At 31.5% G+C, this 16,700-nt stretch overlaps 1 protein-coding gene across 1 annotated transcript; it reads left to right on the top strand.

The window, feature by feature from the left end:
- The first annotated feature begins 700 nt into the window (after positions 1-700).
- Positions 701-13,274, top strand: LOC143068573 (uncharacterized). The gene is made up of 11 exons (XM_076242753.1): positions 701-793; positions 1,770-1,844; positions 2,895-2,986; positions 3,382-3,649; positions 3,921-3,991; positions 4,373-4,970; positions 5,402-6,433; positions 6,658-6,942; positions 7,407-7,697; positions 8,224-8,367; positions 9,708-13,274. The coding sequence occupies exons 1-11, from the start codon at positions 790-792 to the stop codon at positions 10,763-10,765; spliced, it is 3,918 nt and encodes a 1,305-aa protein (XP_076098868.1). The 5' UTR covers positions 701-789; the 3' UTR covers positions 10,766-13,274.
- Positions 13,275-16,700: the final 3,426 nt, after the last annotated feature.

Below are 16,700 nucleotides of genomic sequence, written 5' to 3' on the forward strand. Positions count from 1 at the left end.
TTCCTTCATTTGTTTCACGCATACTGTCAAACTAAGTTTTTAAGTTTCAAAACATTTTGAAGATAAAAGACGCCTAAAAATATACAAAATAGATTTTAAATCATACTACAAGACCTCAAATTGTTGGTTGGAGACAATATTTTGCAAAATTAAAAATTGTGCGTTTTTAAAATTTGTGTTTTAACTTTTTGTCATATATATATAACTTTGCATCTATAGCCCATCTTGAAAAACTAAAGCATATAAAGAAGCAACATCGAAAATCTGTTAGGACAATGTAAATTATACGGTCACTTTAAGCAGCATTTTCACATGAGTAGGCTAAAGTAAGGTAAACTTTTGAATCTTGTCTTGGAACAACGTCAAAATAGTCGAGATTCATTGGGAACTTTGTGTAACGCTGAGTGGCACCAATGCCGTGCGTAACTTCATTGTCATTGTGTCCGTCCTTTAAGAATTACTAGAAATGGTCAAACAATTATTCTGAAACATTAGCGAATGCCGACCCGTTTTTCTTGTTAATACGAATTTTATCAGTCTCGAACAATTCTGCAACGTTGAAGGATGCTATATCTACAGAGGTTTATATTGAGAGAGTTCTCATAATTATTTTTGCTAACAATGAAGCAACGTCACAGAACGTTTCCAAGTAAATTTCGACTTCCGCCCAAGTCAGTTGCGAAAAATTCGTCATTGCGTACAGATTTCTAGCAACCCGCTCTGCGATCTTTTATCGTTTATCGTTAATTATCGTACGACACACTGTCCGATTGTGGATGAAAATCAACAATGGGTGAGTTACTATATATTCTTTATTCATTTACATGTAGTATCGTGTCCCTATCTTTTTTTTTTAGTTCAATACATTTTTCCATTGACATCCGATGATTATATATACTGTTGAATACAAAGAGTGGTTTCATTTCGTTTTAAAGAAAAATCACAAATAACAGGCTTGTGTTGTAAAAACAAATCCACAAAAATACTGCAAATATCTTTTTAATCCCTATATGCTAATATCTATATAACATTTAGCAGCTTATGTGCCAATATGAACTAACAAGATTAGAAAAAAACAAAAAAAAACTGTTTCTGATATTGTCTCGGTACTAATGCGTTACCTATATGAATGCGTTCTTTTCTCAGTACTCCTTTTTATTTTGTTTTGGGTAAGATTAGAATCTAGAGTGTTCTGTTTGAAGATTTTGCTGTGAAGTTATCGGCGGGATGTTTAAGGTTAGGGTTAGGTTTTAGGGTAAGGGCTAGTGTTAGTAGTATAGCTCTGTATGGGTTGGGACCCCTAAAGTAAAAGAAGGTCGTAATCAATAACTTTCATTCCATATAGAATAGTTTTATGTAAAATACTATCGCAAGCAAATTCTGTTATTTGAAATTAAAACAGCACGTACCAAACAGACTCGACGGTACAGACTCAAAGAAATAACATAAGTGCCTTAAAGTGGTGTGATATTCGGACTTTTCAGAGCATCTTTTCTACTATAGTTAAGTTATCATGACTAAGTTATTGAATACAGCTTAATGAACAAAGTGATAAACAGTCAGTTTCATTGAACAGACAAATACTGTCATTGTTTGCTTTATATTTATTTTTGAGAAATAAATACGGCTAACAGTTCGATTTTTTATCATTCAATAATTTCATTGCAATTTTTTTAGGGATTTGACAGAAACTGTGTTGCATCCCTCTACTCTTTCACCACCCACACACAAGGGTATGTCCGATTTACAAGTATCATTATATCTTTCAGATATTCATGAGCATTGTAAACTATCTGGATATCTAATAGATATCATGAAAATCACTGGTCCTATGACACCAAAACGTAAGTATGCAGATGGGTCAATGTTCGCAATTGTTTCTCCATGACACCAAATCGTTAGTGTGCTCTCAAAACACGCATAGCTTTACGAAGCGGATAGCTTCAAATGGCAAGTTGGAGTTAGATCTTGCTTCATATGTTAATATATGAAAATTTTAAGCTTCAGTTATATCTTCACATTACGAACTTTTACACTAACCTGTACCCAAATGCACATTTCTAGTAAGTGCATCTAGATAAAATATGTGATATGAGTGCCGATGAAAAAACTCTCTATCCATGTCACAATTTATAAAAGTAAACCATAATTGATCAAAGTATAGTCTTCAATACGGGGCCTTAGCTCACAGTTAAACAACAAGCTGCAATTAAAGGGCACAAAAAATGACTAGAGTAAAACCATTCAAACGGGAAAACAAACGGTATAATTTATATAAAAAACGAGAAACACTTATGAAAAACATCAACAAACAACAAACACTGAATATCAGATTCCTAACTTAGGACCGGTGCAAACATATTGCAGCGGGTTTAAACGTTTAAATAGGTGCCAACCTTCACCCTTAACTGAAACAATAGTGTGACATCACAACATAGAAAGACACACTATAAAGAATCAATTGAAATGGCTTTAATCAATCAAAAGATATATTAACACAAGTGAATATACACTGAACGAATAAATTTGATCTATGTTACAAGTTAATACAAAATCAATAAAATAAAGGGTGGATATTTAAAGTAATAGTATTACACTGCTGTTAAATATTTTAAAAACAATTGTAGAAAAAACATCTAGAACCTTGTACAAAAATCCGCAATTTACCGTAATGTACACAGATAAATGAAAATAATTTTGTTGTTAAGTGTACAGTTCAAATGGAGAAATGGATTATTTTTACAAAATGAATAATATTGATGTTCATAGCATACTTACATTTTTTTTAATAGAAACATTTTTTTTATATTACTTTTCACAAAACATCTTTAAGTAATGACAATTATCACCAAAGAATAAGAGTTGACACAATGATTTATTTTCCGTTTTTACAGAACTGAACATGTTTCAAGTTCTAATCAGGGACCAGGAGTTTAAACAGAATATTGCAGATGCAAGAAGAATAGCACACGAATGTTTAAGTTTGGTAAGTTTTGGTAATGTGAACGATATAATACTGTACACACAAAAATACGATCTTATCTCCAAGGCTGTTATGCTACGAAATGCGTCCATTATTTATGTTTTCTATTCTTAAAATTCAAATAATGAAGAATTGTTTAGTTACTAAGTTAAATAGTAGATGGATAATGAAAAGATTTATACCATAACAGTGGTATCATTTAATGTTCCAATATCCGTTATTTGAGGCAACATTTAAAATTTTGGAATTATGTTTCATGAACACAAATCCAACGGTCACACTTTACTAGTATATGGCGCAAAGGTTGATTAGAAATGAAAAAAATATCTATGATATTAATCCTTTAGTGCGCTCATTGTACTTTCACCTAGTTTTCATTATTTTTACTTCTTTTTCAGGATTTCAATGACAACCGTTCACAGGCTGAGTTGCAGTCAAATAGGAAGTACGAGTCCACCAAGGAGTCAGATGGAGACAAGTTGTTGAGAGCAACAGCCATCTTGCAGGATATCCTTCCGAAATACTTTGTTAGTCAATTAGAAAACAAAGAAACCCAAACCTATCAGACGTGTACTATGGATGCCTCTGTTCAAACAGAAAGTGATAATACAGTCAGTACCAACAAGTTGACAACATTGATGGGAGATGCATTAGTTAATGTACCAGGTATTATTGATACAATAAATACACCCTCCATTCTATTGTTATAAGTGAAGAAAAAAATCATTCTTGTATTTTTAACAGTTGATTTTTGTTTTTGTTTTGCTGTTATCGTTTATTTTCTGTGAGAATTTCCTCATTCCAAGAGCAACCGAGATTGGCTTATTTTCTAAAAACATTTGTTTTGGATATGTTAGTTTTTTTTGTGGCTCATTTTATTCTATCAAAATTTTTAGATTGTTACTTGAGTGGAGTTTTTTTTTTTTTTGGTTTTCAGATCATGCAGTTGGTTATATTAAGGATTTCTTACAGTCAGCACTGAATAGAATAGTCAATAATAGCACAATGGTAAGAATGATATAGTAATAAAAAAAACCAATACCTGATTAGGACACTAAACTATTTAAAACAAACCAACATCCTTACAGAAATGATAATCAATAGATAAGATATTCTGTTAAAACATCAGACATCTGTGTGAAATCACTGTATACGAAATTATGTCTTATAACCATGTTTTGTGGAAATGTCAATTATTATCAGAATGTCAGATATTAAGAATTGTAAAGTATATTTGACTTCGATAACCGCCAGTAAAATTGTAGAAAATGAAAGCGAACCATTTTTTTTTTTTACAATTTAAATTTTGGCATAGCTTTTTTCGCGTTTTTGTTGGCATCTACCCCATTATCATCTTTAATTCGTACACATGTGTTGGTTGTATTGTAGACAAATCCGATTGATCAGCAAGAAAATCACGGAGATCCAAGAATTGATAGCTCGGACAACAATATACAGAGCATATCACCACCGACAACTTATGAATATTTTTCTTCTGAGGAAGATCTCCGGGATACAAATACTCATCAAACCAAATATGCCTTATCAGGAGGCCAGATGTATAGGTCTGAGTTTCACAGGAGCGACTTCACACCTACAGAATCCTGCATGTCACATCCCTCGACCTTGTCTTACTATACGACCATTAGTGCTATTCCATACAACTGGGCAGCCCATGCCCCAGAATCTAATGATGATTTAGCAGATGATGAGTATCTTCGAGAAAATCTGATTGTGCCCAAATTAGATCTTCGCTATATAAACGAAAATCCTCCAGTAATATCCGATCTTGATACCGACAGCTCTATGTGGTCCATCAGCTCTTGTGGGTCAGAGAGAGCTTTCAAGAGGTGGCTGAAGAAGCACGATATGTACAATTCAACAGATACAGACAGTGTACCCTCGGCAGTTCATGGGGCTCCAATAGGGGAAATTAAAACTGATGAAGAGGATTATAAAATGTTATTTGCTGACTCTTGCTGTAAAGGTAATTTACATCAGTATTATAGTAACTAGTTTGTGCATTATTTAAAATAACTACAGGTTTTATTTGCCAAATTGCTTCTAAATCCTGATTATGTTATTAACAGTACATCCTGACTGTTTCTTTAAATACGAATTAGTTTTGACTTTTTATAAAATAGTATAGCTCTCTGTTCCTGAACACTTACACTTTTATATCAGCAACACAGAATTAAGCGCGTTATCCATACTGTTTTTATTGTAAGTTCTTAGGTACTAGTATATTATGTTATTCAAATTCTTTCTTATCTTTTACTTGAAAAAAACATTAAAAGACAAAGAATTACATGTACTTAAATTTTTTCAATCAGTTTTCTTTTTTTTCACAGCAAGTAACTGTGTTGACATTCAAATATTTGTTCATAAATATAGCGGTCGTTTAATATTATTTTATAGAACATAATAAGAAATGTGATATTTCTAATCCTGGTTCAGAACGTACAGCTCAAGAGAAAGTTTATATAACTAATAAAATAGATGAAAAAGAACAGGCTTATAAACGTACCATTTTAGGAAGACTGAATGAGAAATGGAAACAAGACTTACAATTGGCTGAGACTACCGAAAACATATTTTATACCGAGAGGAGCATGGTAATATTTTCTGACCAGTCTGATGTGCTTGATAGTCATAGGTCAGTATCAGAATTAAGTTCATGCGAAACCTATGATGACTTTGAATATTGGCTTAATAACGATGAAAGATATAAGCCGGATGAATTAAACAAAAGTGACGATTGCGATAAAGACAACATGGAACTTGAAATTGCAAAATGTCAGAAAGCAGTAAACGGTGAACTTAGGAATCAAACATTTTTGGCAATTGCAAACGAAGTATCTTCTTCTGACAAAGTTGAAATTACTGCAAGAGAAGAAGCAGACAGAGATAGACGCTCTCTTAACACAGCTTATTGGGTCCTAGCCGTTGATGTATACTTAAAAAGGAAGAAAGCACTGAAGGAAAGCAAGGGCTTATTTCAGATTGGACCTATATGTGATAACGACTTACGATACGATACAGAAAACAAAGAAACGACAACAAATGAATATATCAATGATGTAGATTCTAAAAGAAAGGAAACTTATGAGGAGGAATCAGAAAGCTCCGCTGCAGAAACAGTTGATTCGGAATATCCTCCGTATAAATCGGATTTCAGCGAAGAACCTTATGGAGGGAATTCCGAAATACACATAGTAACTAGATTTCAACTAGCTGTTGAACAGAAAGATGTTTGTGACGAAAAACAAGAACCAATTCATAATCAAGAAACGTATACAGAAGGCAAATCAAATGGAACCAAAATGACGAAAGATGTCATGGTTGAAATCCTTAAAAAAGACGATGGTGGAGCAACAGACGATGCCCATTCAATAATTGATTTAATTGAGGCTGGAGAGGCTAAAACAAGAAATACATGTAGTATATTAGGTATGAGAAATTTTGAATAATTTTATGTATTTTAGCCATAGCCATTTGAACCTTACATGTAATCAGTCTTTGAAATCTAAATATGCTTCCTTTGAAATGGCAAAGACTGCTTCATTAAAAGCAATAACCCCACTGTAACGGTGCACGCAACCAACTACATCAGTAGACCAACATACTAGGTAAATTGACACCATTCTACATATTGTGTTTTTTTCATTTTCCAGGAACAAGACAAAGATTACAACAGAAAGATTTTATTGATAATTCGAAAGCTGCGGACCAATGCTTTAACAAAGATGATCTGCCCGCTCATGGTGTGTATTTGGAAAAAGATCAAAATACAAATGATGAAGAATCGTTTACTGTTAGCAGTGCATCATTTGACAGTTTCTTTGGGTACGACAATCCAGATGGTGAAGACACTGATTTGCCAAACGAAAAGGATGAAAACATAATGGAAAACATGCAAAGTTTTAAAGTAAATGAAAAATCAGCGGAACTCAAAACAGGTGGGTTTACATTTTACACTATATAAAATCATTTCTAGTATGTGGTGATTTCTGTCAATGCTGTCATATGTGGATAGCTGTGAAAATCATACCCCTATTTCGCAATTTTTATTTTAGAAACTATGAGACAGCCACCAGCCATTACATTGCAAAAAAAAGTCGACGGGTGTTTTTGGCGGTTGTACTTTGTTATAGTTTTTAACAATTCGTGTTAATGTTATTGTATATATCGTATCAAATATCAATGAACATGAAATTTAAAACATAATTTTAAAAAGTCTTTAGAAAAGACAACTGTTTGGCTTTTCAGTATTTAAAATTGACATATGCTACCTTGGCAATGACAAACACTATCTCATTCAGAAGCCGTTATCTCATTGTAACAGTGTACGCAACAAACCACATCAGTAGGCCAGCATACAAGTTAAATTGACACATTTTACATTTTGTCTTTGATTTTCCAGGGACAAGGCAAAGCTTACAACAAACGCATCCTATTGATAATTCGAAAGCTGTTAACCTATTCTGTGATACCAATACTCTGCCCTCTGATGGTGTGTATTTAAAAAAAGATCAAAATGCAAATGATGACGAATCGTTTATTGTTAGCAGTGCATCATTTGACAGTTTCTTTGGGTACGACAATCCAGATGATGTAAACGATGATGATTTGCCAAACGAAAAGGATGAAAACCTAATGGAAAACAGACCGCAAAATTTCAAAATGAATAAAAAATCAGTGGAACTCATTACAGGTAGGTGTACTTTTTACAACATGTAATAAATTTTAGCATGTGATGATTGCTTTCATTGCTGTGTTGTGTTGATCCAGAACATGGTCTTTCCATACTAGCGTAGCTCGTCTAGTAGACTTTCTTTGTTCAGTACAATCAAGTAGTTTATACATTTATTCAGAATAAGCAGGCTTCTTAATTGTATATTAAGTTTTTAAAAAGTGTTATAACGAGAGCAATCTAACAGTATTATTTTCCTGTAGATTCATTTATTTTCGTTGGTATCAATTTTCTTGGATTGAGGAAAACTAGCATGCTTGTGGATATTTAATTTCGTTGTTTTGGCAAAGTCTACATTAGTTTCCAAAGAAAATTTCTAATTCGTTGAACATTTAATTTCGTGGTTCCTCTGAACCCACGAAAGACACCAAAATTGGTATTCAACGAATATTAATGAATCCACAGGAAAATAATACTGCCAATAGAACCTAGGAGTCAGAACAACAATGAACGCAATCATGATACATGTTTTTTTTTTCTAAACAAGATACAAACAACTTGGATGACATGGTCTTCACAGAAAGTAAGAATGTTGAGAAAGCCATGACAACTAAAAGTGATGATGAAACTGTAAGCAGTGCTTTAAGGGAAAGACAATTTGCAAGTGATAGCCTGACGAAAGAGAAAGAAGGTATAGTAGTAAAAAATGTTACGTCTACATATAGACGAACTATATATTCTACTTACATAGCGGACTATTTTCAAAATCGCATCAGTCATGCATTCACATTACAAATCGTAAATTTTCCAGTAATCGAAACTCAAAGCTTATTATTATAAAAGTTTAAAGAGCACAATGATCACTATTTTCTGTGCGATTTACAACTGAATATATTGCATCTATTCTGATTTAAATAATGATCACTGTTTTCTGTGCGATGTACACCTGAATATATCGCATCTATTCTGATTTAAATAATGATCACTATTTTCTGTGCGATTTACAACTGAATATATCGCATCTATTCTGATTTAAATAATGATCACTGTTTTCTGTGCGATGTACACCTGAATATATCGCATCTATTCTGATTTAAATAACTCTTTTGTTTTATTTTCTTATTATTGCACTACTTTTATTTATTAAGTTCTCTCGTTAAGTAAAGAAATGCTAAATTTATGATTTCTTGATAAAGCTTCATGCTGCTTCTTGCTAGTTGACCAAGGGTTCCTGATGGTAAAGTGGAAGTCTATGGGCACTATCATGGATTGTTTGACTGTTATGGATTATATGACATATATTCCTTTGGACCAATCTAATTAAAATGATTACGTTATACTACATATAGTAGTATAACGTAATCAGAGATCAATATGTAGTATAACGTAATCAGAGATCAATATGTAGTATAACGTAATCAGAATTATTCCATATTGGTATTATATTAGTAGGTTTCTCTATATGAATTGGATTTTGAATAAAAAAGCATATTCACCTGAGAAAGTGTTATTCACCGAGCTAAACGTCACACGCTTTTACATGCAACGTTACGGTTAAATGTTTCATGTAAAATTTGTTTTGGTATATGTTATTCATTAAATACATGTTCTTCTCTCGGAATATGGAATAAAACAATTACTGTCTTTTGTTTCGGTAAATATGGGGTTTAATTGACTTTTGAAAAACTGATATTCACTTCGGCCGTCGGCCTTAGTGAATATCATTTTTCAAAAGTCAATAAAACCGCATATTTGCCTCATCAAAAGACAGTAATTGTATAATATTTATCTCTATGTAGTATAACGTAATCAGAGATCAATATTTTAATTAGATTGCCTTTGGACGTATACCTTATCTTGTATTCTTTTCTCGATTATCAATCACAACTTTTTATTTGTTATATGCTTGTATGTCTAATGGTACATTGGCTAATCCTGTAATATATGCATCAGTTGAAATACTTAACTCTGTACATCATTTTGTGTTTTGTTATCACATAAAGCATGCTTAAATGTCTGATCTCATTTTAGGTACAAAGATGCACATTGAGAGCACTTTAGAAAATAGTCTGTCAGAGAAAAATGACATTTCAAGGAAATGTTTTCACAATGAAGCCATTGGTTTATTTCGTGATAATGCATTGTCTGACATAAAGGCAGATCCATCTTTTGGATTCAGAACACCAGGTAGTAGAGTGTTATATAATGGGGCATTGGTTATTACGGATGGAGGCGGCGACGAAATATCTGATGATGGTTCAGTTATAGATATGCCAGAAGAAGAACTGACAAAATGGAAAACATCTAAGAACAAAATCAACAATAAAGTTAGCCAAATAGAAAACAACAAACATCTTGGCGATATAATTACTTGTACACCATACGCTGAGAAAAAGGCCATAGGACTAGAGAAAACTGAAATTGAACCATTTAACCAAGCGTACGATCATTTAAAAACTCCGTCACAACCTTTATTAGCCCCTCTTTTTTCTCTTCCTCGTCGAGGGATGCTGGATCCACTTTTCCCTATTCAGGAAACGATTGATAAAAAAGATAGCAGCACTAAATCAGGCAAGAAGAAATCAAAAAGGAAGAAAAAGATTAAAGCAAAAGTCATAAAAAAAGAATCCATGCAATGGCCTGAACCAAAACCAGCCGAATCCGAAACGCACTGTGATTCCAGTACCGGTTCGTTCTCAATGCCATCATTTGAACTCGCAGAGGATATACAATTATTAAGCAATGATAATTTAAGCGGGTCAGATATGAAATTTAACACGGATTCAAACGACCAATTTTCAAGTTGCCTTAAACATGTCCGATTCAGGGAAGACGCTGAAGTATTCTATATAGATCCATACCAGAGTTCCGATGACCAATCAGCCGAGAATCGTGTCGACAGTAAAAATTACATGTCAGAACAGTCATTACAATCACCAGACGAAAAGAGGAAAAGAAACGCTGATGATGACTTTAGTGATAATATGTCAAGCGATTCTTTTGCTGGGAGAAACTTTCGCAATGAAATGAATTTAAAAATGAATGACGATTTTATTATAGATTCATATGAAAGCTCCGACTCAGGTTAACTAATTATATAGCAAGGAAACAATTAAAGCACTTATTATTATCTGGTTATTATGTTAAAGAAGTATAAAGAAATGAAAATTTTAAATAATTTAAATATTTTTTGTATATATACATGTATTAATACTTTTTACAAGTTGTTCTAAAATAAATTTCAAAGTGATATCTGTCATTTGGCTAACAAAATATTATTAAAAAATTCTATCTTAATGTGATGCAAAGAAACAAATATGCATTTATTATTTTGTGATTATGTATTATAAGAAAAAAGGAAGATTTTATTAAAAAAAATATGTTTTTTGTTTACATTTTTCTATGTTTTTTGTTTAGATTTTTGTATGTATTTTGTTTTACATTTTTTTTTAGTTTTATATTAAATGAAAGAAATTGAGTGGTTTTTTTTTAATTTAAACATTTTTGTATATTATATTTGTTTTTAAAAAATTGTTGTTCCTAACTTTTAACAAAGCGATATCTGTCCTTGATCAATGATAGATATTCAGAATTGTATTTTAAGGTTCTGCAAGCAAACCAGCATAGGTTTATTATTTTGTGTATATGTTATATAAAAGAAATGAAGATTTTATTTGATTTAAATGTTGTTTTTTGTATATATTATTTATTTTCAAAAATGTTTATTTTTGTATATGTATATTTTTTTTTCAATAATGTTTTTTTTTGTATATACGAGTAGTGTGCAGTGGCGGATCCAGCAGGAGGGTTCCCGGTTGGAATCTCCCCTTTTGTGGGGTGATCAATGCATTTGAATGGGGACATGGATCCTAACCCAGGATAAAGGGTCAGTTCCAACTGATATCCCTATCCAAATGAATTGATCGTCAACAAAAAAGGGAGGTTCAACCTCCGGATTATCCCCCCTCCCCTAGATCCGCCACTGACCAGAGACTTAATGTGTACAAACCTGACGTAAAATTATGTACTATTGAATAATAAATAATATCACATTACCTCCAAAAATCAATAACTGTTACAGTACATTTCACATGTTTCAATAATCCAAAAACGATGTTTATGTAAGAAGTTCCCGCGCAAATGTCATGTGTTACCGAAACGGGAAACGCATAAAAGAATTGTAGGTGCATGTTGTCATTCGCATTCCTATTAATTTACACAGTTCAATAAAATATATATGTTAACATTATCTATATTGGTTTTGAATTTAGTTACTAGATCAGAAAAATGATTTTTTTTCTCGCAGACAACACAAAATAATATACATATTAACTCGACACTTAATCTAAACATCCCTACAACAAAATGGGACGACCAAACAGATTTCCTATTTTTGATAAAGGTGAAATATGTAGAATAAGAATTGTGCACTCTGGAATAAGATCATAAATAAAGCCCTATATAAAGTGTAAACCAAAAAAAAATAATGTATGAAATCATTGTTTATTACATCTGATTGCATAATAATATTGAAGTTGAAACTAACAACGATCACGTGTATCCTGTCAACCCCTGAAAAACATAATATTGTCTTCTTGACTACTTCCGCAAACTGTGGTCTGATAAAATGATATATTGTTATAGTGTATGTTAATTAATAATTTGATTTCAATGTTGTTTTTTGTATATATGAATTGTTTTCGATATTGTTTATTGTAAATATTATTTGATTTCAGTAATGTTGTTTTTTTGTATATATTATTTGTGTTTAATAATGTTGTTTTTGTAAATATTATTCGTTTTCATTAATTTTTTTTTGTGGAAATATTATTTGTTTTTAATGTTGTTTTTAGAATATATTATTGGTTTTCAATGATGTTTTTTAAATATTGTTATTTGCTTTCAATAATGTTGTTTTTGTATATATTATTATTTGTTTTCATTTTTTTTTTTTTTTTTTTGTAATTATTATTTGTTTTCAATGTTGTTTTTTTGTAAATATTATTTATTTTCAATGTTGTTCTTAGTATATATTATTGGTTTTCAATATTGTTTTTTGTATATATTATTTATTTTCAATAATGTTGTTTTTTGTTAATATCATTTGTTTTCAATGTTGTTTTTGTATATATATTTGTTTTCAATGTTGTTTTTTGTATATATTAGTTGTTTTCAATGGGGTTTTTTTGTATATATTATTTGTTTTCAATAATGTTGTTTTTTGTATATAATGTTTGTTTTCAATGTTGATTTTTGTATATTTCATTTGTTTTCAATGTTGTTTTTTGTATATATAATTTGTTTTCAATTATGTTGTTTGCTGTATATATTATTTGTTTTTGTATATATCATTTGTTTTCAGTGTTGTTTTTTTGTACATATTCTTTGTTTTCAATATTGGTTTTTGTAAATATTATTTGTTTTCAATAATGTGTTATTTTTGTATATATTATTTGTTTTCAATGTTGTTTTTTGTATATATCATTTGTTTTCAATGTTGTTTTTGTATATATTATTTGTTTTCAATGTTGTTTTTTGTATAAATCATTTGTTTTCAATGTTGTTTTTTGTATATATTATTTATTTTCAATGTTGATTTTTTTTGGTATAAATTATTTGTTTTCAATGTTGTTTTTGTATATATCATTTGTTTTTAAAGTTGTTTTTGGTATATATTATTTGTTTTCAATGTTAGTTTTGTATTTATTATTTGTTTGCAAAAGAAATGAAGAATTTATTTAATTCAATTGTTTATTGTATATTTTATTTGATTTTGATAAATAGTTGTTATAAGCTTTTTCCAAAGTGTTATATGTCCTTGGACTAACGAAACAGCATTCAGGAATTAAAAGAAGTTAACCAAGACATGAATTTATAGATGGATGATTTAGGAATTGGGCATTTGACAAAAAAAAATATTAAAGACTCAGGAGATTCATTATAAGGCAAATATCTGCAAGAGTCTTTGCTGTAAGCAACTATTGGTCTGCATGCGACCTTCAACGATGGGCAAACAGTCAGGTTTTAAGGCAACCACATGACAAAATCGTTAATCTTTATAAATGAGAGAATCTCGGAATAACAATGTTAACTGAATAAAAGTTAGTATTTAACGCGTTGAAAAATAGGCGAACTTGTCCGAGTTAAAAAAAAACACCCATAGTTATGTCTATAACATTACAATACAAGATGCTAAAAACGGCTGTCTTTTTGGGACATGTTTTCAAAGTATGTGCTCTTAACTATTAACGGTTTTATTTATAACAGTAAAATTGACGAAAAAAAAATATAACAAGACAGGAACCAACGACTGAATTGTAAGTTCCTGAAGTCAATCAAATACATTCACGCAATCAAACCGTACAGAAAGTGAAATAAGCACAACGTAGGGAAGCTTCTTATATATTCTTGTAATGTACCACTATTCACAATTCCTCGTTTTATATATTGGATTAAAAGCAAAGGCAATTGTCTCAGAATTTTTCTGTTTACTAGAACACACCCGTGATATCGCGGGTCCGTGACTGAATTAAAGTATATAACTATGCGCAAGCCTTAATTTAGTAGTAGTATTGTCATCTGATAAAGTCATGCCGAATATACTGAAGATGCACAGTTTTCCGTCTGCTTTCAAATCTTTCTGTTTGAACCCGTCGAACTGGAACTTATCAATTATTGGTAATATTAATTATTTGGAAAACAAAAGGTCCTGGAATGGAGTATTTTTTAATCAACAGCATTGTCCTATATTAGTTATAAATAAAGTTGAATTCTTTGATTCGCTGTTTAACGTCATGCCCGCTAACAAATTGAAAACTGTACCTATAAGCCTTATTTTTAGTCCAGATTTTTAGTATTCGTATTATTATCTTAGAAAGTCTTACTGATTAAAATACTACAATAGGTAACAATTTGACCTGTGCTGTGATTATGACCCGTGTATGTAGCATATTAATCCTGAATACACCGTTTGTTGGTGCGCCTGTCAGATGCGGAACGTACAGATAAGGTAATAGGTAACAGGTGAATATACTATTGGTATCGGTATCGGACTCGACCCGGAACTTCTTAATTATTGGCAATATTAATTACGTGGAAAACAAAAGGGCCTGGAGTGGTGTAATTTTTAATCTACACCTTTGTACTAAATTAGTTATACATGTATATAAAGTTGAATTCTTTGATTCGTCGTTTTTACGTGATGACGGCTGACAAATTGGACCTCGTAATTTTTAATATTATAGATGTATCTTGATAAAACAGGTATAAAGAAAAAAATTCTGAGACAAGTGCCTGTAATCAAAAGTTAGAAATACACTCAGTGTTTTTTATTATTATAATGTATTGCTAGAAAGTTATTTGATATGAATGTATTGATATAAGTGTAGCGACAAATAAAAAAAAGGTGCTTATTTTTTTCCTTTAATGGATCGGTATGATAACTGCAGCCTAAAACGATTTTTGAATTTTGCAAAGACCCTATCTTAATCTGATTTCTTTTTTTGCTCGGTCGTAACCTTTTTCTGGTGTGCATATTTTTTTTATATATAAAATGGATGGAAAAAAAGACATCTAAAACAGATTAGCCGAAACGGTGTTGTCAGGTCACAAACGCTTTCTCCTCTTTTTGTAAAAAATAGTGTAAAAAGGTACATAATACGCCTATTTCCAGAAGAAGAAATAAACTTCAAGAACTTTCAAAGCGGTTTGATTTTGTACCGGTCGACAAAACAGCCAACACTATGGTGGTGGTTTGCCGAAAATACTACACGGACGTTCTTAGGAATAAAAGAAGTATTTTTAAATAGGCAGAATCCAAGACATGTCTTATATACCAAATGGCATTGCTGCTTTCGAAGAAGGTGGTCGTATAATACAAGATGGAGCTGATGATATTGACATCAATCCGGAGACCGTGAATTCATGCTTAAAAATACCTTCAGCTCTTTGGCTAAAACTGTATTTCAGTATAAAAACGATTCATCAAACGCCCTTATAACCTCTGTTAATTTTAAACGAAGACTAAAGAGATATTTGTCGTTGGATGATTATAATACCAATATTATGATAATCAAAAGAGTAAAATAAAAAAAAAAATCTGAACTCTGAGGAAAATTCAAAATGGAAAGTCCCTCATCAAATGGCAAAATCAAATTATAAAACATATCAACCGAATGGACAACAACTGTCATATTCCTGACTTGATATAGGCATTTTCAAATGTAGAAAATGGTGGATTGAACCTGGTTTTATAGCGCTAAACCTCTCACTTGTATGACAGTTGCTTAAAGTTCCATGATATTTACAACGATGGGTGAACAAAACAGACATAATAGGTCAAATAGTCACAATATGGGTAGAGCAGTCCTCATTGTGTCGCAATCTCAAAACAAACAAATATTTAACTAAAAAGCACATGAAGAACAAAGTTTTGATACACGATGGTATTGGAAATATTCAGGGTATGCATGCAAAGAAATGTAACACATTTGGTGAGCTTGTAAAAACCTACCTCAAAATTCTATTGACTTTGGAACAGTAATTGCTGTTTTTGATCGATATGTTATAAAGCCTTCAATAAAAGCTACGAAAAGTCTCCGTCGCACTTTTTCATTTAGAGCTCAAAAAAAGTGTATCAAGTTATCAAAGAAAGAGCAATTCAAGATTGAAGAATGTTTATGTGTATTGCAGAAAAAAATTATAATCACTTATCAGATTACTTGGTAAAGCGGTATTTTGAAGAGTCACCTTTTAATAGAGGGAGACTGAGTGCTTTTTTTCTGTCGCCCCGGGTGTTTTCAATAAACTCATCATAGATACCAGGACTAAATTTTGTATATACGCCAGACGCGCGTTTCGTCTACAAAAGACTCATCAGTGACGCTCGAATCCAATACCACACGTATTAAAAAAGATTTTCATGTGACGGTGTGTGAAACTCTGTTGATTTATACAGCACACAGGAAGAAGCAGACACGGATGCTTTACATAAATTTATACTGCAAGTGTTCAAAGGGGTCTGAA

This window comes from Mytilus galloprovincialis, chromosome 3 (genome assembly GCF_965363235.1).
Source record: "Mytilus galloprovincialis chromosome 3, xbMytGall1.hap1.1, whole genome shotgun sequence".
In the NCBI taxonomy this organism is placed as follows: domain Eukaryota; kingdom Metazoa; phylum Mollusca; class Bivalvia; order Mytilida; family Mytilidae; genus Mytilus; species Mytilus galloprovincialis.

Excerpts from the sequence above, each read along its gene's own strand:
- LOC143068573 (XM_076242753.1), top strand. Across the intron at positions 4,971-5,401 it reads TGCTGACTCTTGCTGTAAAG|AACATAATAAGAAATGTGAT; the intron begins GTAATTTACATC and ends ATTATTTTATAG. Across the intron at positions 8,368-9,707 it reads CCTGACGAAAGAGAAAGAAG|GTACAAAGATGCACATTGAG; the intron begins GTATAGTAGTAA and ends ATCTCATTTTAG.